This window comes from Echeneis naucrates, chromosome 3 (genome assembly GCF_900963305.1).
Source record: "Echeneis naucrates chromosome 3, fEcheNa1.1, whole genome shotgun sequence".
Classification (NCBI taxonomy): Eukaryota; Metazoa; Chordata; class Actinopteri; order Carangiformes; family Echeneidae; genus Echeneis; species Echeneis naucrates.
The window spans coordinates 27775783-27803109 of NC_042513.1; the positions used below are offsets into that span (position 1 = coordinate 27775783).

General features: G+C 47.6%; 1 protein-coding gene across 2 annotated transcripts; it reads left to right on the forward strand.

Annotated features, from left to right (window-relative positions):
• The first annotated feature begins 11462 nt into the window (after nucleotides 1-11462).
• zdhhc1 (zDHHC palmitoyltransferase 1) lies at nucleotides 11463-18783 on the forward strand. 2 transcript variants are annotated; one of them, XM_029498934.1, is made up of 11 exons: nucleotides 11463-12248; nucleotides 12838-13057; nucleotides 13419-13594; nucleotides 14750-14851; nucleotides 15081-15205; nucleotides 15292-15447; nucleotides 15629-15735; nucleotides 15824-15912; nucleotides 16659-16773; nucleotides 17014-17089; nucleotides 17446-18783. In XM_029498934.1, exons 2-11 carry the CDS (start codon nucleotides 12839-12841, stop codon nucleotides 17943-17945), a joined length of 1665 nt encoding a protein of 554 aa, XP_029354794.1. In that variant the 5' UTR covers nucleotides 11463-12248; nucleotide 12838; the 3' UTR covers nucleotides 17946-18783. The 2 variants fall into 2 exon arrangements, with proteins under 2 accessions (XP_029354794.1, XP_029354795.1); XM_029498935.1 differs by having other exon boundaries at nucleotides 11464-12248; nucleotides 17449-18783.
• The last annotated feature ends 8544 nt before the right edge of the window (nucleotides 18784-27327 follow it).

Consider the following 27327-nt stretch of genomic DNA (forward strand, 5'->3'; position numbering starts at 1 on the left):
CAACAACTTCCCTGGTCAGTGTCCAAAAACCTGATGGTCCTGTGTGTGTCTGTGTGTGTGTGTGTGTGGAGCTGATAAGCTGACTGGCTGTAGTAGCTGGTTGGACAAACAGTGGTGAGTGTACCAAGATAGCAAACAGCCTGGAGCTGTGTGTTAAGACAGGATAAACCCAGAGCGATGAACACCGGGCGCCACATTACACTCCGTAACACGTGGCGGCTGTAGATGACCTGTCCGCAACAATGCTGGCCAACCACAGACGGCCGCACAACTCGCCTCCAAACGCACAAACATCTGCAGGTTTTCAGTTTGATGCTGGTCCTGATTCTGCTGCTGAGAAAGATCAGAGGGACCTCAGAGTCCGTCCTATCAGGGCCCTGTCAGGGTCTGTCCTATCAGGGTCTGTCCCCTCAGGGTCCGTCCTATCAGGGCCCTGTCAGGGTCTGTCCTATCAGGGTCTGTCCCCTCAGAGTCCGTCCTATCAGGGCCCTGTCAGGGTCTGTCCTATCAGGGTCTGTCCCCTCAGGGTCCGTCCTATCAGGGCCCTGTCAGGGTCTGTCCTATCAGGGTCTGTCCCCTCAGGGTCCGTCCTATCAGGGCCCTGTCAGGGTCTGTCCTATCAGGGTCTGTCCCCTCAGGGTCCGTCCTATCAGGGCCCTGTCAGGGTCTGTCCTAGCAGGGTCTGTCCCCTCAGGGTCCGTCCTATCAGGGCCCTGTCAGGGTCTGTCCTATCAGGGTCTGTCCCCTCAGGGTCCGTCCTATCAGGGCCCTGTCAGGGTCTGTCCTATCAGGGTCTGTCCCCTCAGGGTCCGTCCTATCAGGGCCCTGTCAGGGTCTGTCCTAGCAGGGTCTGTCCCCTCAGGGTCCGTCCTATCAGGGCCCTGTCAGGGTCTGTCCTATCAGGGTCTGTCCCCTCAGGGTCCGTCCTATCAGGGCCCTGTCAGGGTCTGTCCTATCAGGGTCTGTCCCCTCAGAGTCCGTCCTATCAGGGCCCTGTCAGGGTCTGTCCTATCAGGGTCTGTCCCCTCAGGGTCCGTCCTATCAGGGCCCTGTCAGGGTCTGTCCTATCAGGGTCTGTCCCCTCAGGGTCCGTCCTATCAGGGCCCTGTCAGGGTCTGTCCTAGCAGGGTCTGTCCCCTCAGGGTCCGTCCTATCAGGGCCCTGTCAGGGTCTGTCCTATCAGGGTCTGTCCCCTCAGGGTCCGTCCTATCAGGGCCCTGTCAGGGTCTGTCCTATCAGGGTCTGTCCCCTCAGAGTCCGTCCTATCAGGGCCCTGTCAGGGTCTGTCCTATCAGGGTCTGTCCCCTCAGAGTCCGTCCTATCAGGGCCCTGTCAGGGTCTGTCCTATCAGGGTCTGTCCCCTCAGAGTCCGTCCTATCAGGGCCCTGTCAGGGTCTGTCCTATCAGGGTCTGTCCCCTCAGGGTCCGTCCTATCAGGGCCCTGTCAGGGTCTGTCCTATCAGGGTCTGTCCCCTCAGAGTCCGTCCTATCAGGGCCCTGTCAGGGTCTGTCCTATCAGGGTCTGTCCCCTCAGAGTCCGTCCTATCAGGGCCCTGTCAGGGTCTGTCCTATCAGGGTCTGTCCCCTCAGGGTCCGTCCTATCAGGGCCCTGTCAGGGTCTGTCCTATCAGGGTCTGTCCCCTCAGAGTCCGTCCTATCAGGGCCCTGTCAGGGTCTGTCCTAGCAGGGTCTGTCCCCTCAGGGTCCGTCCTATCAGGGCCCTGTCAGGGTCTGTCCTATCAGGGTCTGTCCCCTCAGAGTCCGTCCTATCAGGGCCCTGTCAGGGTCTGTCCTATCAGGGTCTGTCCCCTCAGGGTCCGTCCTATCAGGGCCCTGTCAGGGTCTGTCCTATCAGGGTCTGTCCCCTCAGAGTCCGTCCTATCAGGGCCCTGTCAGGGTCTGTCCTATCAGGGTCTGTCCCCTCAGGGTCCGTCCTATCAGGGCCCTGTCAGGGTCTGTCCTATCAGGGTCTGTCCCCTCAGGGTCCGTCCTATCAGGGCCCTGTCAGGGTCTGTCCTAGCAGGGTCTGTCCCCTCAGGGTCCGTCCTATCAGGGCCCTGTCAGGGTCTGTCCTAGCAGGGTCTGTCCCCTCAGGGTCCGTCCTATCAGGGCCCTGTCAGGGTCTGTCCTATCAGGGTCTGTCCCCTCAGGGTCCGTCCTATCAGGGCCCTGTCAGGGTCTGTCCTATCAGGGTCTGTCCCCTCAGGGTCCGTCCTATCAGGGCCCTGTCAGGGTCTGTCCTAGCAGGGTCTGTCCCCTCAGGGTCCGTCCTATCAGGGCCCTGTCAGGGTCTGTCCTATCAGGGTCTGTCCCCTCAGGGTCCGTCCTATCAGGGCCCTGTCAGGGTCTGTCCTATCAGGGTCTGTCCCCTCAGGGTCCGTCCTATCAGGGCCCTGTCAGGGTCTGTCCTATCAGGGTCTGTACCCTCAGAGTCCGTCCTAATAGGGCCCTGTCAGGGTCTGTCCTGTCAGTTTCTGTCCCCTGAGAGTCCGTCCTATCAGGGTCCAATTCGAAGCCTCCTGTTTGTCAGATGAAAGAACATTTGAAACATCTTGGATGTAGCTTTGTCCTGGTCTCTGTCCTGGTCCCAGTACTGGACTCCTGGACTTGGATAGTCGTCATTGTACTGTAAGACAGCAGTCGTTGCATGCTCAATCAACACAACATCTGCTGTAGTCAAAACAACACACACAAGCAGGCACACACACAAAAACATGCATACACAAACACACACACACAGGGTAACATACAACTTTTGTGTTGTTAATTACAAGTGTTAGAGCTGCCAGGAAGGGTGAGAGAGTGTGAGAGAGAGAGAGAAAGGGTAGTGTTTGTGTGTTTATGTGGGGGTGTGTGTGTCTTTGTTGTGTACAGAACACTGTGTCCTTCTGACCCAATCAGTCCACATGGATCAGATTTGTCTGACACCTATTATGTGTTCTGGATTCTGTAGTTCACATCAGACCGGTTCCTGACCCTGGACCCTCTGAAACAGAGAGTGATCAACAGTCCAAGGACAGCTGTGAAATCAGTAGAGACCAGCAGGGTCCACCAAGGTCAACTGGAGTCCACCACAGTCCACCAGGGTCCACCAGGGTCGAGGCAGATACCAATGTCACGATAATCAGGATTACCATTGTTTCCAACAAAGAAAGGGCTTGAGGTCCAAGTTGTAGGAATTGTCCAAACACAAACACAACTAATTAGCTGATTCATTTTAAGAGGACTGAATCTAGACTCTACCTGAAGACCATCGGGGGCAACTCCTCCTCCGTTATATTGAAGTCTATGGGAAAATGTCCCTCCTCCTCCTCAGTAAACATTTTCCTGATGAGTTTATGGTCTCAGTCTGAAATACAACATGATACAATACAATACAATGCAGCATTCATCATTAAAGGAGGGAAAGGGGAGGGGTTAGGGGGCGGGGACACTGTGTGACTGGCAGACTGTACTACCCAATAAGGGCAGATCCACCTTCTCCTCCAAATCTGGTTTCTACTGGTCTCTAAAAAACAAAGATAGCTGACAGATAAATAACTGAAGGCTTCAGGGACGCAGCTCACAGACTGACGGGTTGTAAATTGATTATTGTTGACATTCACTTATTCGTCCTGCTAGGAGCTTCAGTCTTTCTGACATGAACAGCACCCTGAAGTGTCTTCATGCCATCTCTGACCCTTCAGGGACAAGCCAAGTGTTTGTTTTTCTTGGTGAGCGAAGGAATAAATCAGTGAACAGTGAACAGTGAACTCGTACTGCTTCTTATTGGCTGATAAACTGCTGTTGGCGCTTACAAAAACAAATTTATTTATAAATCTCCGAATCACAGCATTAAATCCAAGCTCCTGACACAGAGAAGGTCCAAAATTTATATGGAGTTATTAATGAGACCCAACAACTCCACCATGAGCCAACACTTGGAGACAGAGCAGGGAAAAACCTCCTTTAGGAGGCAAAAGCCACTTATCCATCAGGGTCTCTGGGGAGCTGGAGCCAATCCCAGGGGGGTCATCACCCTGGACAGATTGTCTAACCCTGACCCTGTGTCACAGCGTCATGGAGCCGCCGGAGCTAAATTTAACAAACATAAATATTATTCATCAGTTTGGGGCTCGTTCTTCTGCATCCTTCAACCTGCAGTGTTTCATGCAAAGGTTGTGACCTTCATGTTTCAGGCAGCTGGATGAACACGGCTGACTTTTATTGTATGTTTTTAAGAGGGTTTGTGAATGCGAGTTGTTTCATGTAAATACTTCCATAAGAAAAGTCTCAAGAAACGAGACGGAAAACCCAATGGGAGAGAAAGATGTGAACAACAGAATCAGTTTCTCTGGATCCGGACTGGACCAGGTCTGAGTCTCAGAGTAACAAAGATACTTTTTAACAGCACAGAAAATAAAAGCATCAGATCTGAAGGATTTTAATAAAGCATGGAATGACTGAATAAGCCTCTGAACGCTCATTCACTTTATGACCCAATCAGACATGTGGCTCATAAAGTCGGTTTTATAAAGCAGAAAGAAATAGTAAAGCCTTCTCCTCCTTCTCAACAGGAGTTTTGAAGGTCCATGTTTGACATTAACAGTCCTTATTCTCACTTCTCTAGTGTTTTACTTAGAAGGTTTTAAACAAAAACTGTCTCAATGTTATTTTTATCTCCTCCCTCAGGTTCTCTGTGGACCTCAAGGAACAACAGGTCAGTCAGCCAATCAGGATCCAATCCTCTCAATTGTGTGGATAAAATGTTTCTGTGGTGCATCTCTGTCCCGGCCGGAGTCCTGGTGCTGCTCTGAGGTGTCAGCTCTTTTGGCGGTGCTCCATTATTTATGTGGCAGCGGAGAATGTGGCACAGATTTCCAGAACATGGTGTTCTGGGTGAACGGCGCCCCCCATCCTGACCGCAGCTGTGTGGGTGGAGCCACAACCCAAACAAACCTGCCTTTGTACAGAGTGTGGAGGGAAGATTACCAGGACAGGACACCTGTTGTTGTTCAGGCACAGATACACGAGCCCACAGGAGTCATGTGACCTTTTCACCACACCGCCAAGAAGAAGAAGATGATGAGGATGAGAATGAGGACCAACCTCAGCCACGCCTGTTAAAACTGTGTGTCCTGCTGGTTTCTGAAGTTCTGAAATGTGAATAAGCTAACAGGAAGTTCCCCTTCCCAATAAAGGCAGAAACTGGAAAAAGAGCATCAGGAAAGCCAAGTCCAAGTTTTCAGACCGACTGGGACTATGAACAGGATGTTAACAGGTGATGGATTTGATGAGGTCACAGGTTCACTTGTTTTCTGATGTGTCAACACTTTGGTTCAGATGGAAGGACTTCCTCTTTGTTTGGGAATGATGTTCTGCTAATGGGGATCATCATAAACGTGCTCATTCCTCCTGTAGTTTCAGTAAAGTTTCACAGACGGGTCTTTTGTCTCTCACTTCCTGTAAACTCAGATCTCCTGATGAAGGAGCCGCTGCTCCCAGAATCCCTCTGTGAAGGCAAGACTTTAATCTTCGCTCCACCACCGGCCAAGTGTTTGGATTCATGCAAACTCGTCATTTTATCGTTTACATGAAAATCTCTGCGGAGGTCCAATCACTGGCACTGTTGAAAGGTGGATCTGGACTAGGGTTGGAGCCAGACGCAGAACCGGCGCCTCTTGAGAGCAGCTGGACTGATTTCCTCATTTGTCTTTAATTTTCTGAGAGCTGAATGCTGCCCAAACAAAGAGCACTGTGGGTAAAGCAGCTTTCAGGTTTTGATTTGCGTTTTAAAGAAATCCAACAGACAAAGAACCAACAGTTGTTTATCTGTCAGTCAACAGAACTTCCTGTTTCCTCCTCATTCAAAAGGTCCAGTTTCTACAGATCGATCCGATTTTCCTCTTTTTTATTTGGGTCTTATTTCTTTATTTTGTCTATTTGTTTGTGTGTGTGTGTGTGTGTATTTTGAAAATACAAAACTCAAACTAAAATAAATAGACTGAAAAAGAGTGAGAGGGGAAACAGGAAACATGTTTGTGGTGATGTGTGTGTCTGTTCAGGCTTTGTGCGACTCTGTGACTCAGAACTGTTGATCCTACAGATCCTGAATCCTGAGAGCTGGTGGCGTCTCATGCTGGGGCAGGGAGGCAGCTGACATCTGTGCTTGGAGATGTGAGTAATAGGGGTGATGCCACACAAAGAGACAACTCATTGTGTCAGTGATGAGTAGGTAGCTGATTGGTTCAGAGTTTGTGGTCACCCCATTATTCAGAGAGCAAAGTTTGATTCCCAACTCTTTGACTGTCTAATCTCACATTTCCTGTTTTCTCTCTGATCTCTATCTTTAATAAAAGCAACAAAATACACAAAAAAGTCAAGTTAAAATGGTAACAATGATGTTAACAATAGAACAACATCAACAGCTACTTTCACATAAGAATTGAACACAGCTCTCCTGTTAATTAATCTGTTTACATCATTTTCTCTTTGGTGTTTCTCAGTGAAATCACTGTTCAAAAGTTATTGTGACGTTTTCATTACTTGGTGCTGTGTGTGTGTGTGTGTGTGTGTGTGAGTGAGGCTTTTATTCTTTTGTTCTTTTACACTTTTGAATAAAAAACTCACTGAAAATGAAGATTGGTTGATTAAAACCAGAAGAAAGGTTGAGGTAGTCCAGAGAACCAGGACCCCGTGTCCCTGTTTATTGTCTGATAAACCTCTGCACTCCTCAGTCTGGATCTCCGGATCAGATGTCCCCTCCTGGAGCTGGACCAACACACACTCTCACAACACACACTGTCCTGCGGTTTCTCCTGACAAGTTGACTCATGTTGGAGCGGGTTCATGTCAGTACACACAGAATGTCCCCATCCATCATCAGACGGATACACAATCAGAGTGAGACTGAGTCTGTTTTCTGCTGTCCGGTTTGAGTGTAAGACATCGACATCACCCTGTCCACATAGAGTGGACCCCAGACTGTAAATAAAGATGAACACCCTCTGTGACACCCCTGTCAGGTTTCTGAAGCTCAGAGAGCTACTGCACGGTCACCATGTTGGCAGTGCCTGACTCCGCCCCCTAACCACCAGCTCATCCAGAAATGGGCCAAAAGGTGCAGCTGGCACTTTGGTGTATGCTAGTTAGTGGTGAGCGGCGGACACCAGATTCTGACATGTTGTGGACTGTTCCTGCCCCAGGTCGAGGCTGCTGCTGCACCATGCTGCCCCACAGCCAAACACCAGGCTTTACAAGTCTGAGACCTCCCAACCTGAAAAGACAAGTGCAAACGCAACTAAAGACCCAAACAAGGAGCTGAGCCTGGTTTCCTCTGCGCGTTGGTGTTGGAGCTGAACCTGTTAGACTCTGCGGAAGGCAGGGGTAAGAAACCCCCCCCATTTCTCCACAGGTGAAGTTACAGCAGCAGCTCCAGCCGAAAACTCTTTCATAACCAGATTAAGCCAAATCTTTTCCTGCTGAGATGAAGAGATAAGATTCTATATTCAGCTGCCAGCATTCCCGTCAGCGTATCAGATCAGCTCCTCAGCTGATGGTGGCCGGAGGTTCGGGGGAGGGGGCAGGATGTGAGGGTGAAAGAAAAACATCTCATATTCAAGAGCAATCCAAACAGATGACAACTGCTGAGTCCTGTTGTGATTGTAGAAACTCACTGAGAGGAATCACACTCCCCAGACTAAATCTGATCCTCATCCACTTTTCACAACTCTATTGTAACCACACAAGGCGAGGGTGTCGGGCTAGACTAGGAAACAACATGAGTCCCATCAGCTCAGAACTAGGTGTGGAAGTGATATGATCTGAAAAATCTAACATGGAGATAGTAAGTCCAGTCAAAGTCGTCCCCAGGGAGGTTGTGGGAGTTGACCAGTGACGTCACAGACAGGGACAAGCGATTTAACAAACTATTGCTCCAGAGAGGAGGAAGCTGATGTCCAATCTGTTGCTCTCGTTTTGTCATGACCAATGACCAGAGCCAAACAAACACTGACATCAATGAACATGATGGAAAACTAAATTCAGGTGAATCAACCCATTTTTTCAGAAGAAGTTGTTGGATCCTGGTTTTAAATGTTATGAAAACACAGCATCCCTAAACCTGGACCTGGACTGTAGGTCTGAAAGGTCAAGAGTCCAGGTAGTCAACCAATCAGAGTCTCTGGATCAGTCCTGTATGTTTCTGAGTTGATTGTGTTGACAGAATAAAGACAATCAGATATTTGCAGCTGAACTGCTGATCAGATAAAGAGAGAAACAACCCAAACACATGAGAGGAACTTTTCTGTGGAGAAGCAGGAAACATTCAGAGTGTGTTTTCAGTTAGTTCTTGTTTTCTAAGTCTGAACTGATTAGACAGAATCAGATTAGTCTGAATGTGAGGAGAGATTTTAAAATGAAAAACACAAAGAAATGAAAAACAGAAAGACTGAATGTGTCTCTGAAGTGAAGAGACTTTGGAAGGATGATGTGGTGAAATGAGTTTAACATCGACTCTGGCGGGAACTGCCTTCTGTCGACATGATCCAACTTGTGTTTGTCCTGAACTGAGTTTAGATCTGCAGTGTGATGGAGTTGTCTGAGGTCACATCTTCTCATCACGCCTCCATGCCCTGATACACAAATACACAGCACTGCAACATCCACAATCCTGACAGGATCAACGGGGGGGGCGGGGGTGTCATGCATTATTGCTGTTGTTTTCCAGAAAGTGTGAGCACATGTTCCAGAAGCCACACACACACACAGAGAGAGTCAAGTGTTAGCAGATGTGCCCTCCCCCCAATAGAATTGAACCATCACAATTTGAAGGTTGAGCAATCAAGCTCTGATTGTGTTTTAACTCTTAAAGGAACTTTATGTCAATCAAAGGAGGATCTGCTGGTCTTGGCTGTAAAGTCTGTTTACAGGATTCTTCCATCTCAGCGCCAGAGATCACCTGAGGTCCTCAAACCCAGCAGGACCACCCGGACCATACACGATCCACTAAATCTGAACCATCTCATCAGGGAATCTAACCTGAAGTGCTGTCTTTCTGTAGACCAGAGACCACCAGACGAGAAGCCCTGATCCTGAACAGCTGAGAAGAATCCACCTTCTGAAAGCACGGGCAACAGTTTACCTTCATCACCATCATTATTTCTTTAGTAACTTCTTATTCTTCAGGGTTAGCGGAGCCAATCCCAGGAGCATCTCAGGTGCCAACACAAAGAGACACACAACCACTGACACCTACAAGAAATCTACAACCAGAGTAAACCTTGATGTTGGGGTCTTTGGACTGTCGGAGGAGAGGACACACAACTCCACCAGATGGTCCCAGGCCGGGAATGGAGCCTTCCCGTCATCGTCGTCATTGTGTTAATTCAGTCTTCTCACCAAACCTCATCACACCCCTGAGACTTCTTGAGGTCTTGGTTCCAGCTGTCAGTCCTGCAGACCTGAAACTGGGCTGCAGGACAGGACCTGAGCTGTTCATGTTTTCTCAGTCTGTGGACCAGGATGGATCTGAGCTTCTTCTTCTACTCCATAATTTGTTGTATTTTACATTTATCCCAGATTTCTTCTCATCCATCCCGTGTTCTCTTCTGACATGTAATGCTCATTCTGTCCAGCAGAGGCATCTCCATCTTGTTCCCCCATGTCCCCCTGTCTCCCATGTGCATTCCTGTGTTGTTCAGATGAACTGTAAATTTTTCTGATGAGAACAATTTGTCCTGCTGCCCTAGTAGGAGAGGTGGGGGACTAGGCTGTACTGAGCATGGGCCAGTAGGGGGGCGTCCAGGAGAGGCAGAGGAGCAGACAAGGGACACACTGTACTCCCTCCAGGATGTGTCCTGGGGAGTTTTGGGAAACATCCCTATTGTTCCCATGGTGATGATGAGTCCATCAGAAGAGACATGGACCAGCAGGACGAAGACGTCCTCTCACAGTCTGACAGAGAGGACAGGATTTCTGTGCCTTTACTGTGCCTTTTAGGAAATAACCTGAAGATGACAAGTATGTAAACCTGCTGTTGAGTTATAGTTGTGTTACAATTTAACACAACTATAAATGGGTGAATCAACCAAGTAATAAAGTTTAAAGAGTCAGAACATGAAATAATAATAATAATAAAAAAAATAAAAATAAAAAAAAAAATAATAAAAATAAAATTTTACAACACAAACGCACAAAAACTATCTGGTCCAGAGTCAGGCTCAGTCCTCCTGTGTCCTGATACACAGGAGGACTGCTGACACAGTTAAGTAAACTGCATCTGATTCACTCTTGAAGGCGTTTTAATGAAGACACTGTCACAGGACGGAAATGTCCTGTAGGGGGAAAGCAGGTCCTGGATCAGTGATTTGAGTCCAGATCCACCTGAAGCTCCTTCACATATTGTTCAGTTAATCTGAATAAGGATTAAATTTGATCACCGCTCATAAAACCTCAGTGAGAAACTGTGAGATGTTCACTTATCAGAGGACAGATGAGACTAATACTGGTTTGTCTCAAACAACGCTCACCTGAACAGTGTGGGCAGTCCAGTGGTTAGCATGTGTGCCATCGCTGTGTCCTGGGCGCCTTTGCTGCAGGTAACCCCCAGGGCCTCTCTGCTGCTATCTGTCGAATGGGATAAAAAGCCTGCATTATAAATACTAAATAAACTTCATTCAAAGAGACAGCAACCACACTGAGCATTATTTCAAAACTGGAAAAAGGAGGGAAAAAAGTGATTTTGCTACTGAAAACTATTTTAATGATCAGAATCATGACCTCACAAATCTTTTATTTTATTTCATTGTTTTATATTATTGTCCTTCCCTGACAGTCCAGTGTTGAATGATGCACCAACACACACCCTGTTCTCCACATATACTGCTTTCTAACAGAAGAATGAGTCATGTCCTCACACAGACCTCAGCCAAGCCTGGGGGACCCAAGGTCCGATCAGGGCGTAGGCTATCTGGTTTCAGAGACTCAGACCAGGACCTTCAAGAAGATTTGCAGCCAAGTGTGAAAAAGTAGATGAAGGTCAGTAACTGCAAATCTGATGACAGTTGCTTCCTCTTCTCCTCCTCTCAGGTCAGATGAAGCTGCTGGATCACGTGTAACCACAGACTTCCTCTAGACCTGAACCTGGACCAGGACTCATCAAAGCTCAGTAAACAACATATTGTTTTTATATATTCTTTTAGTTTCTACTACATTTACATTATTTATTCATTCAAATCAAATCAAATCAAGTCAGATTTATTTATATAGCGCCAAATCATAACAAAGTTACATCAAGGCACTTACATATCATTGAACAAACCCATTAGTTTTTTGTATACACTATGCTTGCTACATTTTTATATTTCCACTACTTTACTTTATCTCTTTGTACATTAACATTTATTTATTTTTTACATTAAATTCATTTGTGAAATGTATTAAGTGTCGTTAACAGTAATCATTGGGATTACCAATACGCGACGTCACGACGTTTTCAGACGTCACAGCGGAACCTATGACGTGTGTGGTGTGTTTCCGGGGAGCTGCTGCCCCCTGCTGGACACATGCCGAAAACACAGCTCCGGCTTCCTGTTACCTTGGGGGCGGGACCACCACCACTGACCAATACCGGCCGACCACAGCGTTACCGGGGAAACGGCGTATAGTCTAGCGAGACAGTGGAAGACGCAACCGTTCAGCTAACAGGGTAACATGGTAACAGGCCAACGGGCTAAAGGGCCAACGGGCTAAAGGGCCAACGGGCTAAAGGGCCAACGGGCTAAAGGGCCAACGGGCTAAAGGGCCAACGGACTACCGGGCTAACGGACTACCGGGCTAACGGACTAACGGGCCAACGGACTAACGGGCCAACGGGCCAACAGGCCAACAGACCACCGGGCTAATGGACTAACAGGCTAACAGACCAACGTTCGAGTCGCGGCCCACGGTCTGTTGGCGTTAGATAGCACGCATGGCAGCCGCGGTGCCTGGCGGACGGTGGTGCTGCTGAAAGTTAGCCAGCTAACCAATGACTGGACCGACCATTACCTAGATACTACCGGGTAAGAGTGCTCACGTCCTCGGTCAGCAGAGAACCAGCTCCACGGCATCGACCACCGGAATGGATGTGAGTTAAGAGTTAGACTGGGACGGTTTGGCCCGGGCTGTGAGTCTCTGGACCGAGCCTGGTGCTCCCAGGTGGGGCCCGCAGGGCTTCACGGACTCCGGGATGAAGCGAGGCGGAGGGCCCGTTGATCCGCGCTAACCAGGTGAGCTGCCTCCAACACCTGACGGACGGTTTCGGGTCTGAGGTCCCTTCAGATCCCACTGGGCCATTTACACTGTTAGAATGATTGACATTATGAATTAATAATCACTTAATCAGTGATCAGGCCTTTGTGTAAGTCATCAGTTGATCTATAACAATAGGATATCATGACATATCATGGATATGTCACAGAAGCCCATGTATACAGTTCGCTCGCTTGGTGGACTGTTATGTACTCACTTGTGTCGACCAAATCAGTGACTTGAATAACTGGTGTGTGAAATAAATGTGATGAGCACAGTTTATCAGAGATTTCAGGCTGCACCAGTGAATTAAATTAGAACCAAACTAAAATAGTTAAGACATATTCATTTATTGCTTGAATTACTTAAATCCAGTATTTAGTATTTTATGGTTTTCATTGTCTCTAACAATGAACCAGAGTAGACATTTGGAGATGCGTCACTCAAACTGATTGTGTCCTAATGACAGCTATGAGACATGTGAACACTGAACATCAGGTGTGATTGTGTGATAACGTGATGAACACAAAGAGCAGGCATAATCTCTGATGCTGAATCCGTCTACAGGATGGATATATGTAGTAGGAACCCAAACCGCACAGCACCGGTGGGTGAGGACGGTCCGCATCGAGCTGACGTACCGCTCTGCTCTCGGACCAACGGCTGGAGCTGGCCACCGCATCCCTTCCAGCTGCTGGCCTGGCTGCTCTACGTCTACTTTGCTGTCACCGGCTTTGGCGTGTTTGTCCCCCTGCTGCCTGCACACTGGATCCCTGCAGGCTACATCGTATCCTTCCACCGCACGTTCACAGTCACTGTGATGGAGGAACAGGGCCTCTGCTAGGGCAGCACAAGGTCTTAGGCTTCTGAATCAGCCGGGATTTTAAACATCAACCACAGTGATAAGGCGAGAAAAGGCTGAAGTCTGATCAGGATTGGAGTTGTTGTTGTGTTTTTTTTTTTTTTTTGTCCCAAGCTTCAGATTTGGTTGAGCTCAAAATGAACGCTTAGGTAAAAGATGAATGTGGTCTGATGTCATAGTTGTGATCCAATCCCAGGAATGTCTCTAAATTTGATAAGGATCTGTGTAACTGAGCATGCTGGAGTGCCATACATGGTTTGTGAGTGAGTCCTGATCTGTGTGTCAGTGTACTGGCATCACATTTGTCTGCCACCTTTGTGTCCACGTGCTGGCTGTGTCCATCGACCCAGCTGACTACAACGTCAGAACGAAGCGGGACAAAGGTCCAGTCCCTGTGTTTGACCGCTCCAAACATGCACACGTCATTGAGAACTGCCACTGCTACCTCTGCCAGGTGGACGTGTGAGTAACAGACACAGACTCAGGATATGACACTCAGCAACAGTCAACACCTACAGCTACAGACAGAGATGGAAATATTCTTCTTGTCTGCATCTTGTAGGCTGATCTGGAAATTTGAACTTTAACTGTAAAATACCAGATGAACGTCCACTGGGTCTCTGTTGCGGTTACTACAGGTTGCATCAAAGAGACTTGAGCTATAAAGATTCATATTTTTATGTTCTGTAAGTTTTAATGTGGAAAAAATTATTTGAAAATGTGTTAAAATTTTTATTATTATTATCAGGTGGGGCTGAGTCAACACACTTGATCTATAAGAAATTATTTATTGTCCATCCATCCAAATATCCACTTTTGACTTGGATTAAATAATTGTGTCAAAAGTTGTCTCTTAAAAAACAATCCAACATTTGTCAGTTCCATCTTTCAGATGTAGGTGTTTGTCAGTTTGTTCAGACAAACAGGGCAGCACTTAAAGGAGATGAATCATTGAGAGATGACCCAGCTCTGTGTGAAGTTGTAGTGTACCGACAGTGTGAAGTCTGGGAATGTTTTCCACCACTCTACCTTGTGCTGTTGGAAAAATGTCATATCTCAGCTGGTCGTGTCTCTGCAGACTGCAGCACTCTGTTCATAGTAACTGTTACCCAGTTACCAGTTGTATGTGTCTGATGCTCCTCAACAGTAACAGAGGCTGCAGAACTTCACCCGTTTTCATTGTGTTGATCAATTGTTCTTATTGTGTGAGCTCTGCACAAGAGGGACAACAGGAAGCCTAATAGTAATGTGTGACGGACCATTTAGGGCAGAAGGCTCCTGACTCCCTCATGATGTTAAAGCAACTCAGCTCAGATTGAATAATGGATGAGTCTCTGAGAAACGGGTCAGTGGGCTGGGTTCTCCTAGGAGACCCAAAACTGGGTCAGAGGAGCCATTACACACCAAACCTGTGCCACATCCCTGAATACTAACAAACTGCAACACTACCATATCCACAATCATCAGCTACTGGCAGGTTTCTATAAAGCTCACTGTTAGTAAATTAAAGAAAACAGTAAATAAACCCTGAGGTTCAATGTCCACTGTCACAGGTCAGCATGTGTTGGATCCTCTTATTATCATCTGTGTGTATCTTACATTGTTGTCTTGTTTCAGGGGGCCAAAATCAAAGCACTGCAGTGCTTGTAACAAGTGTGTTGCTAACTTCGACCATCACTGTCGGTGGCTCAACAACTGTGTTGGCAGCAGAAACTACAAGTGAGTCATCTGATGTGTTTTCTTCTCACATCAGACAATTACTGTCATATGACCTGTTCTTCAGTGATGTCAGAGACACTTTCTTACAGGAGCCTTGCAGGGAACTAGTTTGCATTCAGATAATGTTCTAACTCACTTTGCTGCTTCTTTAGATTAATTGTGAACGTGTAAATACCGAACCCTACGGCTGTGTACTAAGTAGTACTGTATGTGTACTTGTTTCCATCAGGCTGTTCCTCCACAGTGTGGTTTCGGCTCTGTTGGGGGTCTGCCTGGTTCTGGTCGTGGCCTCTTACGTCTTCATTGAATTCTTCCTGGACCCATCCAAACTACGCACTGACAAACACTTCCTGGGTGAGCCCTGAGCCCTGACCTTTGACTTGACCATGGTTGTGTTCTGAGCTCATGAAACACAGTGAACTCCCCTGTGTGTGCTGTAGTGAGGAATGAAACAGGCGTGTGGTTCGTGTTCCTGCCAGTGGCTCCGGTCCGATCGGCAGCCGCTGTGATTCCTGGTCTGGCTGCCGGCACCATCGCTCTGGGTCTTTTGTCCTCAGTGCTGCTGTGCCACCTGCTCTGCTTCCACCTCTACCTGAGTACGGTTAACATACCTGTCTGCATCCTAATCAGTCTGCGTCTGCACCTTCTGTGTCCTCCTGTCCTCTCCTGTCTCCCTTATCACCTGTCTGCGTCTTAGCTTGTCTCACTACACTCTTGTTTGTGTATTATAAAGACTTGGACATGTCTTCATCGCATGATATGTGTATTTGTGTGCAGTGTGGAACAGACTCAGTACCTATGAATACATTGTGCGTCAACGTCATCGTCAGGACAACAGAAGCTCCAGGAAAGCAGTGGAGACAACTGCTCCTTCAGTGGTCAAGGTAACAGATGCTCCTGCTGGGGTGGGGGTGGCATTCTTTCTTGGCAGGGTTGTATTTTCTTGGGCCTAAGGTTCTGTCCCCACCTCAGGATGTGAACTACTCGGGGACTCTGGGCTACACCAATCCTCAGCTGGACGCGGAGGAACCTACCACTGTGTCTGTGCAGGGGGAGGCAGAGTAAGTCCGCCCTCTTTTGGTTCTGATCGTCTGATCCTGTATCTGTCTGCTGTGATTGGCTGAGCTTGACTGACCGGGTCCTGACACGTTTTAGTAAAGAGTCATTTCATAACAGATAGGCTGGACCTCAGTTACCATGGAGACCGTTTTCTTTGCAGTAAACAACGTGTACAAAATAAAATTCTTTGGCTGTGACTTCCAGGAAGCAAACAAAGTTTTGTGTGTGTGTGTGTGTGTGTGTGTGTGTGTGTGTGTGTTATCCTCATAAATAACTTGGCTGTTTGCCCTGAACCTCGTTTGCTGCCAACAACCCAGCAAACTTTATTTATACTGCAGCGTTCACAGCAACGGGTACAACAGGAGACAGAAGGAGGATGTGTCCTGGCCACAGACACACAAAGACAACTATGCGTGTGTTCATGAACATACACACAAAAATCAGAAAATGCGTGATGGTGTTTGTTGCTTGTCAGCGGTAACACATTATGCCAGGAACTCAGAAACAAACTGACACAATGTAATCAAGAAGCAAACAAATGTACATACAAATGACACATGTACAACACACTGGCCACACTTTAACAACACACAAACATGTAAACAACACATTTTTCATTATTTGTGGTTGTGTTTGGACATTTAGTCACAGATAGTGATGATTTTACCACCGTAGCTTGTGTGACAGCATCATGTGACTCTGTATTTGTACTAGCATTTGTATTACCACGTGTCTGTGTGTCTGTCAGGTTCCTGGCTAATGGCAGAGTGAGGACTGTGTCCAGTCCTGTCGTTGAGGAAGAAGCTCCACCCACCATCTCTACAGAGCTGAAAGCAGCAGCAAACACACATCGACGCACACAGGTTCTCATGCACACACACTATTCAGATCCAAGACTAGAAACAGGAACCAGGAGCTCAGGACCTGAGCTCCTGGTTCCTGGTGGGCCATCAGAAAAACATTTATTAAGCTAATAGATCAATGGAGAAGTCATTTCAATCAGCTGTGTTTTTCCAACCAGTAGAGTCGCTCCCTCAGGTAGAACGAATGTTTAAGGCCCCGCAGGTTTAAAGACAAACACTACCTTTGTTGTATTTCAACAGAAAAAGAAGAAAAAAGTCCATAAAGTTCCAGCTGAGGTGACCAGAGAACGCTGCCCGAGTATAGCCCTGCCTCCAGGTACACATACACTCATACACACATCAACAACAGCTTCATTACTAGGCAACAACAATCGCAACAAAAATTACATCAGAAATATTAAATCAGATCATCCTGAAGTCCACAATCCACATTGAGTCCACTGCAGAGGTCCAGATCTGGCTGAGGAAGAAAAATTAGCCTGTCCACAAATCACACAACTGCCAAACAAAACCACATTAGAGTGCACAAGACCTCGTCACCTTAGACCTCTCTCCACATCCAGTCCACGCAGGTCTCGGGGACCTGGTCTGTGAAGTGCTCACCCGATGCTGTTACTGATGCTGTTTATTTGTGTCCTCTGATGGCTCCTGATGTCTCCTGTCGTCCTCCAGCAGAGCCCAGCAGTCAGTCCGCTGCATTGCTGGGTCAGCGACTCTCTTTCCCAGCATTCCCTCTGAGGGCCTCCCTTCCACCTGGAGCCCTCAGCTCGGGCCCCGTCCAGGCCGCAGCTCCTCCTGCTGAGTACCACTCGGACTCTGCAGAGTCTCTGGAGGAGATCCCGGTGGCGTTAGCCAAACTGGGCTCCTCATCTTCTGCTGCTGCTGCAGACACCTCCAAGTCTTCTCACAGAGCCGTCCCAGCATTATCCCTGCCCTCTCCTCAGCCCAGGACTAAAAGGAAGGCCCCTGCCACCCGCACACAGAAGAGCTTGGTGGAGCTCAGGTTTGAGATGGCGTCTGTCCAACCCCCCACTGTGTTCGTGAGCCGGGCCAGTGGGGAGGCTGCCGAGCCCCGAGAGGAAGTCCTCAGTCTCGGGAGGAGGCAGACTGGCTCCAGACCCGGGACTCATGTGTCGCTGGGCTCAGGTGTGGCCTCCTGGATGGAGCGATGACCTGATCACTCTTTCTTCTGCACTCTGCAGAAACGCACAAAGGTCTTATCTTTTATTTTGGGTTTTTTTGTATCTTTCACTATTTATTTTTTTTAACTTGACTTCTTCCTGAAAGCCAAAGGTCAGATCTCTGCACAATCTTTCTACCTGAAGGACTTCCTGTCACTGAGAAGCTGCTCAGTGTGTTTTGGGCTGCTTGCCTCCAGTGGCGACATCGACCCACCATCCATCACAAAGGGCGTGGCTCCCTGTTGCTTTCACCGTTTCTGTTAGCAGCTGCTTCCCCTGGTCTCCATGGTAACTCAGGACACAGAGGGGTATGTACAGAGCTGATGTCATTTCCTGTTGACGCCCCACAAGAATACATAAGTACAACATGAAATAAAAAGACTAGTTATGGTTTATATTCAAAGATAGAAGTGAACCAATTCACTTAAATTTAGACACCAACAATCATTTATTTAATTTATCTATAGATATTTTTTAATTCAGTCACCTTTTTTACTGCATTTTACTTTGATTTTAGCCAGTCAGAGACCTCCTTCTTCTCACACTCCTGGACAGTTGGCTGTCAACTGAAGTCCATCACTGAATAGTTTATTAATGTATTTATGCTAAGCTCAGATAACCAGCAGGTACCAACAAGGTGACCTGAGAGGGACCTGCAGGTTTAGTTGGTGGTTTAGCCTCAGAAGACAATGTTCATTCTGAGCACATGACTGTCAGAGAGAGAGAAACTGCTTCTGAAGTCAGTCAGGATGTTTCGGCTGAAGCTTCAGATACTTTTTTGTCACCTGTTATCTGATTTTACTTGTTTAACAATAAAAGGTGAAAACTGCTCAGTTTCCTGCTCTCACCTGTCCACATTCTCCACCTGGTTCACATGGTCCAGTCTCATGTTCATTCTCACAGAGTAGTCCTGACAGAAAGCCTCCAGTAGACTTCCATGCTGTCCCGGATTATAAACCAGGTCTCAGTTCCACACTAGTTGCTGTCATGAATTTTGAAATGATCAGAACAGCAGCTCAATCCTGGTTCCACCATTAGTGCTCATGAGGAACGGCTCAATTAAAACCATGTGGACTCGTTAGTTCGTTAGATGATTAGTGTTACCGTCTCACCCTGCATTGACATCATCAGAACCACAACAAGCTCCGTGCTGCAACACGTCCAATTAGACCCAATAAATCTGCTCCATCAGCTGTGATCAGGCTTTTATTTTGACATGCTGATAACATCTTTGTGTGTGCATGTGTGTGTCATCATCCCTCCATGATGTGAGGTGGAGTTGTCCCGGCAACAACCCATTACAACATCATAACAGCTTCAATCAAAAGGAGTGGCAATGAAAAGTATGTACAGTTAACAGTGAATCCAGTTCAGACCTGCTGCACTGAAATCCAACTGAACTCTGGTCCTGGTCCCCCAGAGACCCCTCCCCCACCCTCAACAGCATGATGTCATCCTGAAGTCCTCCCACACTGACAGCTGTTTCCTGCTGACACCACCACTGATGTGAGGTCATTTCCTGCTGAGACACACACACACACACATTGTTCTTCCCTTCAAAAAAAATAAACAATCTGTTTACCCTCTGACTGTGTGTGTGTGTTTTCCCATCTGTCGTCATGGAGATGGGTTTGGACTGTTTGTTCTCAAACTGAGCAGCACTGTTCCTTTGGTTAAAGTTCCTGCTGTGACTGCAGTGGCTGGTACAGTGGGTTCACCACTTGTCACAAGGTCGGTGGTTAGATACCCGCCTGTATTGGAATCTATGGGGAAATGTCCCTCCTTCTCCCTGATTTATTATCTGATATAAACATTTTCCTGATGAGTTTAAAGACAGAGATTTTTAATTTTTAAGTCGACTTTATTTCACCCATTAAAAAAAAAAAAAAAAAAAAGATCAGTTGGTCTGTTCTTTGGTCACATAAAAAGACAAGCTAGTCCTCCTGCACTGAGCACAGGACCTGAACTGGTCCAGGTCCTGCATCTCCCTGTAATATTTAAAATCAGTCATCACTCTGTCTTTAACTATCCTGCTGAACAGGAGGACCAGGTCAGTGTCCACACTGTCTACAGACTACAGACTACAGAGACTGGAACATGAAATTGGAATTAAAGGAACTGCACTAAGATGGTTCAAATCCTATTTATCAGATAGACATCAGTTTGTTCATCTAAACAACAGCTCCTCCTCATGTACTGTAGTCAGTCATGGAGTCCCGCAGGGTTCAGTACTTGGACCAATCCTCTTTACGCTTTATCTGCTTCCTCTAGGCAACATTATCAGGAAACACAGCATCAACTTCCACTGCTATGCAGACGATACTCAGCTGTAGCTATCAATGAAGCCAAATGAAGTCACTCAGATAGTCAGACTGCAGACATGTCTTGAAGACATAAAAGTCTTGATGACTGGAAATTTTTTACTTCTCAACTCTGACAAAACAGAAGTTATTGTACTCGGTCCTAATCACCTCAGAAAAATACTATCTAATCATCTCATCAGTCTGGACGGCATCACTTTGGCTTCCAGCTCCACTGTAAGAAACCTTGGAGTAATTTTTGACCAGGACATGTCCTTTGTCCCTCACATAAAACAAGTTAGTCGGGCAGCTTTCTTACACCTGAGAAACATTAGGAAAATCAGAAACATCCTTTCTCAGGATGATGCAGAAAAACTAGTCCATGCATTTGTAACTTCTAGGCTGGATTACTGTCACTCATTACTATCTGGATGTCCAAACAAATCTCTAAAAGGCCTTCAGTTAATTCAGCTGCTGCACGAATATTAACAGGAACTAGGAAAAGAGATCACATCTCTCCTGTTAGCTGCTCTTCATTGGCTGCCAGTAAAATATAGAGTAGAATTCAAAATCCTTCTTTTAACGTATAAAGCTCTTAATGGCCAAGCTCCATCATATCTCAGAGAGCTCATAGTTCCTTACTGTCCTAGCAGGCAACTCCACCCTCTAGATGGAGGTTTACTTGTGGTTCCTAGAGTCTCCAAGAGTAAATCTGGAGGCAGATCGTTCAGTTAGCAGGCTCCTCTTCTATGGAACCAACTACCAGCATCGGTCCGGGGGGCGGACTCTTTAGTAATTTTCAAGACCAGGCTTAAAACTTTCCTGTATGACAGAGCTGATAGTTAAAAAGTTAAAGTCCTCTACTCTTTAGCTATGCTGCTGTAGGCCGAGGCTGCTGGGGGAAGGACTGAGCTTCTCGCTCTCTCTCGCTCGCTCTCCTTTCCTCCCCCTTGCATGCGTTGATAAGAACACGGTTTCATCCAGTTCTAAGCATTTATACTGCATTTACTAACCATGTTCTGCCAAAGTCTCTGTCTCTCCCAGTTCCTCTCCTCTCTCTCCCTGTCCTCATCCTGCAGGTGGTGACTCATCTCCATCCCATGTTCCTGCAACACCTGCTGGTCCCATATTTCATGAATTCTGTACTACAGCTCAACTCCATGAACTTCATGCAGCAACATGTTCCTACCTACACCCCCCCCCTCCAATGCCTATCTGTCTCTCTCTCTCTCTCTCTCTCTCTCTCTCCCACTCTCAACCCAACCGGTCAAGGCAGATGGCCGCCCCCCCCTGAGCCTGGTTCTGCCCGAGGTTTCTGCCTCTTAAAGGAAGTTTTTCCTTGCCACTGTTACCATGTGCTTGCTCATCGGGGGATCTGTTGGGTCTCTTTAAATAAATTTATAAAGAGTTTGGTCTAGACCTGCTCTATATGTAAAGTGCCTTGATGTAATTTTGTTATGATTTGTCGCTATACAAATAAATCTGATTGACTGCCTGAACTTTGACCTCCTGACCAGCAGGGATAGACAATGGTGGGGGGTCATCATGACAGGACAGCCATGACAGCGCTGGGACCTGCACTCCAGGCCGAAGAAGAACTGTGACGGGGCGTCCATCAGGGAGGTGTTCATGAAGTGTGACCGGACCAGAGCTCCCTGTGCTGTTACACCCAGCAGGTTGGCCAAAGCAGCCTTTTTACTTCTCAGGGCTTCAACACACCCTTGTTCTCCTGTACTGCCCAGTAACGTCTGTACCTCGGCCTCCAGGTCCTGAAGGGATCTGGTGATGTGCTTGGTGACGTTGCAAGTATACTGCTGACAGATTTGCTTTGTTCTTTCTTTTTGTTCTTTCCCCACTCCCACCACTGCTGCACTGAGGAGAACGTGGACTTCCTCTCTCTGTGTGAGAACCATAAAATCCTTAAAGCTTCTCTAAAAGAGCTATCTGGAGAAAGAGCTGTGTTAAAATGCCCATAGGCGCTGGGGGCCTTTATGTTCTGGATATAAAAACAGCAGAGAACCGGAGAGTGATCAGAGTGATCAGGGCCTCTGAGGCTCAGTCAGGGCCAGGTAGGCTCTCTGTGGAGTGTCGACTTTGTCTTTGAGTTTATTCTGATTCGGTTTCACCATGAAGTAATACTTTGTTTTACTGACTGACCTGCTCCCCAAACCAGAGGCCATCCCTGCAGCATCGTCCAGGTGGGGGCCACACACCTCCACCACACGGCCCAGTGTGAGGATTCTGGCCTCACACAGTTTTTGGAGCAGCGTTGGCCCTGCTCCACACCTCAGCCGAGTCCCATGAACCACTGGCTTTTTGGGAAGCTAGGTGAAGGAGTCACAGTTTTTCAGTCTCTCTTTGGTGAACATCCCCCAGACCTTAAAAACTCCTCCAAGTCTCTATAGAAACATGGGAGATTGTCCAACTTGTGTCCATTTAAATCCATTAAAAACATTGACTCAGCCCCCCACACTGCTCCAGTAAGGCATGAGCTACGGGTCTCCAGACCAAATCAACAGGTCCCGTCAGGAGTCTCTGGATGAACTGGAGTCTGAAAGCAGCCCCCCTACCCGCCAAGTGGACCAATCCATGACCCCCCTCCTCGGGCAGGAAAAGGACACTCTGTGGGACCCAGTGTAGACAGTCCCAAAATAAGTCCACTACGACTGCCTGCACTCTGGACAGAAGGTTGATAGGGGGATCTGTGCATGGCAGCCTGTGCCACACCATGGAGTACATGAGGCTGTTGATGATCAGGGCACAATCTTTCAAATACAGATTGGGAAGGTCTCATCACCAAGATGAACCCCCAGATATTTGAGACCTCCCCTTCTCCACTCGAGGCTTCCAGTTAGCCACAGCTTCTTAATGGGTTGGAAAGACCATATGTTCAGTTTTTTTATGCAAACAGACACCCTCTAATTTTTTCTTAATTGTTTGGGATAATCTAACTTATTTATTTGTCACGGCCCTGTCCGTGTCATTTGCTCCCTGTGTTTTTTTCCCCTGTCCTGTTTCCCCTCCTCCTGTCTGTCTCTGTCTGTGTCTGTGCTGTGGGCAACAACTCCCTCTCTCCCCTGGGCTGCTAATTGCATCATTCAATTCACCTGTTCCCTGCTGCTCACCTGAGATCCATCCAGTATCAACCCATGCAGTTTAAAAACACTGGTGCTTGTCACAACGGTAAACGCGGTGCAAGTGTGTTGCAGGGAGGACCCAAATGCAGGAGCCGGAAAACCAGGTAGGTGACAATGAAAAACACTTTACTAACGAATGGACAGAGCAGGAACAGAATCTGGCAAAGAACCGACAAGGACTAGACAGGGCATGGACAAGGCAAGGACAAAATGACAGGGCAAACGACAATGATCCGACAAGGACTAGACCGAAAACAGGACTTAAATACACAGTGATCCACATTAGGGCAGGGAAGGTAATCAACATGGCACACAACCAGGAAGTAACATAACGGGGAACACGAAGGAACCAGGACTACAAAATAAAACAGGAAGTTACATGGACAGAACACTAAACACCAGAATTAACTCAAAACCTGACAGTACCCCCCCCCCCCCCCCCCCCCTTAAAGGATGTCTCCAGACGTCCAAAAAACATCAAACATGGGGTGAAGGGCCATTGGAGGACGGGGGGGAGGAGGCCAGGGCTCAGGAGGTGATGACACAGGGACAGGAACGCAAGACGGCTGCGGCGGCGGCCCAGCCGGGACAGGAACGCAAGACGGCTGCGGCGGCGGCCCAGCCGGGACAGGAACGCAAGACGGCTGCGGCGGCGGCCCAGCTGGGACAGGAATGCAAGACGGCCGGTAACGGACCCCCTAATCGTGTTTTTTGTGCCAAATGCTGTCCGTTCCCAGGTTCTCCAGTGGGTCACTCTTCTCGTTTTGTCAGTCATCCTGGAATTGGCCGCTCTCTCTCTCTCCTGAAGAGGTGCTTCTGGTGGGCCACCATGGATCCTGATACTCAAGGCTTTGTCATGGCCTGCACTGTGTGTGCTTGGGGAAAGGCCAGCCACCGCCCTCCAGCTGGTTAGCTCAGCCCACTGAAAATACCTGGCCGTCCATGGTCCCATATTATTGTTATGGTTTTTTTTTTTTTTTTTTTTTTTTTTTGTGGGGTTACCGGGTTACCACCGTCCGACGGTAACACAACCATACTCACAATAATTGACTGTTTCTCGAAGGCTGTGCATTTTGTGCCCCTACCTAAACTCCCCACAGCCCTCAAGACTTCAGAGCTGCTGGTCCATCATGTTTTCTGTCTCCATGGCATCCCTTTGGACATAGTGTCCACAGTTCATCTCTCAGGTATGGAAGTAATTTTGTCGAGCTCTTGGAGCATCAGTGAGTCTTTCGTCTGGTTTTCATCCCCAAACTAATGGTCAAACTGAGCGTGCTAATCAGGACCTGGAAGCTGCCCTCCGCTGTGTGGTTGCAAAAAATCCCTGGCGCTCACACCTTCTCTGGGTTGAGTATGCCCACAACTCACTGACTCTCTAGGCTATCAACCCCTTTGTTCCCAGCTCAGGAAGAGGAAGTCTCTGTGCCTTCAGTACAGGCTCACCTCCGTCGCTGCCGCAGGATCTGGAAGGAGACCCATGCTGCCCTGCTCCACACAGCTGACTGCAACCGGCACCTTGTGGACCGCCATAGAATCCCAGCTCCCATCTATCAGCCAGGTCAGAAAGTTTGGTTATCCAATAGAGACATTCCATTAAAGACTGATTCCAAGAAACTCTCACCATGCTACATTGGCCCTTTATGAGATCGAATCTGTCATCAATCCCTCTGTTGTTAAACTGAAGTTGCCCAGATCTGAGGATTCATCCCACCTTTCATGTCTCAGTTAAAACCAGCCAATCACTGTCCGGCGACTGCTGGATGTTTGCCACCATGGTCGGGGATATCAGTATCTGGTTGACTAGGAGGGGTACGGTCCTGAGGAACATTGCTGGATCCCTTGGCGTTTCATCCTTGATCATGCTCTCTTCAGGGATTTCCACCAGGGCTGTCCTGACAGGCTGGGGGGTCCACCTGAGGGGGGTACTGTCACGGCCCTGTCATTTGCTTTTTTTTTTTTTTTTTTTTTTTTCTTCCCCTGTCCTGGTTCCCCTCCCTGTGTCTGTGCTGTGGGTGTGGCAACTCCCTCTCTCCCCTGGGCTCCTAATTGCATCATTCAACTCACCTGTTCCCTGCTGCTCACCTGAGATCCATCCAGTATCAACCCCTGCAGTTTAAATACACTGGTCCTCTTCGCCAGATCGTTGTATCTATCACTGTGGAGCGCCTACCTACTTGCTTGCCTGCCACGCTTCCAGTCAGCTAAGATCCTCCACCCTCATCTCTGTACCTTGGCCATCAACCTACTCCCCTCAGCCTCCATCCCACGGACATCTTCTCATGCTACATTCATCATTCCTGCAATAAACTCCCATTCTTTCCTCCCCACACTCAGAGTGTCTGTGTGCTGCATTTGGGTCCTCCTCACTGATTATAACATTATTTTGACATCAGGTCAGTAGATGGCACTCTTAATGCCACTGTGGATACCTGAGGGAGGTCACTCGTTCTTGCTCTGCTCATGCGCAGCTCAATATTAAATGAGCATTGGCTAGAGCAAGAAAAATGCTAACTTTGGCTCTCTCCCTTATTAATCCACAGACCATGTTTTATCGGCTACACGGTGCACCCTCGCCTGCTGGTCCAGATTTCCCCTAGGTCTGGCACCGGTAACAACTGCTAGAGCTTCACTTTTTGTCCAGCTCACTTTAGGTAAGCAGAGTTTTTCCAAAACGAACCAGTTTCACAGAACATCTGTATCACATTAATTTTTTACAAAGATAACATCAGCATACACTGACAGTTTACCAGTTATTACATCCAGGGAAAGAACCACCAGACAAAAGTGACCTTAATCTGTGCAGGAAAGGCTCTATGGTCAGAGCAGCCCTGGCTGACTCCCCTCTGAACCCTAAAAGGAGTACTTAGACCACCATTAATCTTCAGTCCAGGTACAAGACCTGGATCTGGGCAATGAGATCAGAGCTAAACTCAAGCCTGCAGTGACTCTCTCTCTCACACACACACAGATTCCCCCAGCAGCCTCGGCCTACAGCAGCATAGCTAAAGAGTAGAGGACTTTAACTTTTTAACTATCAGCTCTGTCATACAGGGAAGTTTTAAGCCTGATCTTGAAAGTTACTAAAGAGTCCGCCCCCCGGACCGATACTGGAAGTTGGTTCCATAGAAGAGGAGCCTGATAACTGAACGATCTGCCTCCAGATTTACTCTTGGAGACTCTAGGAACCACAAGTAAACCTCCATCTAGAGAGCGGAGTGGCCTGCTAGGACAGTAAGGAACTATGAGCTCTCTGAGATATGATGGAGTTTGGCCATTAAGAGCTTTATATGTTAAAAGAAGGATTTTGAATTCTACTCTATATTTTACTGGCAGCCAATGAAGAGCAGCTAACAGGAGAGATATGATCTCTTTTCCTAGTTCCTGTTAATATTTGTGCAGCAGCGTTCTGAATTAACTGAAGGCTTTTTAGAGATTTGTTTGGACATCCAGATAGTAATGAGTTACAGTAGTCCAGCCTAGAAGTTACAAATGCATGGACTAGTTTTTCTGCATCATCCTGAGAAAGGATGTTTCTGATTTTCCTAATGTTTCTCAGGTGTAAGAAAGCTGCCCGACTAACTTGTTTTATGTGAGGGACAAAGGACATGTCCTGGTCAAAAATTACTCCAAGGTTTCTTACAGTGGAGCTGGAGGGCAAAGTGATGCCGTCCAGACTGAGTTGAGAAGTAAAACATTTCCAGTCATCCAGACTTTTGTCTTCAAGACAAGCCTGCAGTCTGACTATCTGACTGACTTCATTTGGCTTCATTGATAGGTACAGCTGAGTGTCGTCTGCGTAGCAGTGGAATTTGATGCTGTGTTTCCTGATAATGTTGTCTAGAGGAAGCAGATAAAGCGTAAGCGTTTTGACAGCAGTTTGTAGTCGGTGCAGAGGAGAGACACAGGGTTCCAGTTCTTGATGTCCTGTAGGGCTCC

Excerpts from the sequence above, each read along its gene's own strand:
- zdhhc1 (XM_029498934.1), top strand. The coding sequence starts at position 12,839 with ATGGATATATGTAGTAGGAACCCAAACCGCACAGCACCGGTGGGTGAG. Across the intron at positions 15,736-15,823 it reads CTGCTCCTTCAGTGGTCAAG|GATGTGAACTACTCGGGGAC; the intron begins GTAACAGATGCT and ends TCCCCACCTCAG. Across the intron at positions 15,913-16,658 it reads TCTGTGCAGGGGGAGGCAGA|GTTCCTGGCTAATGGCAGAG; the intron begins GTAAGTCCGCCC and ends TGTGTCTGTCAG.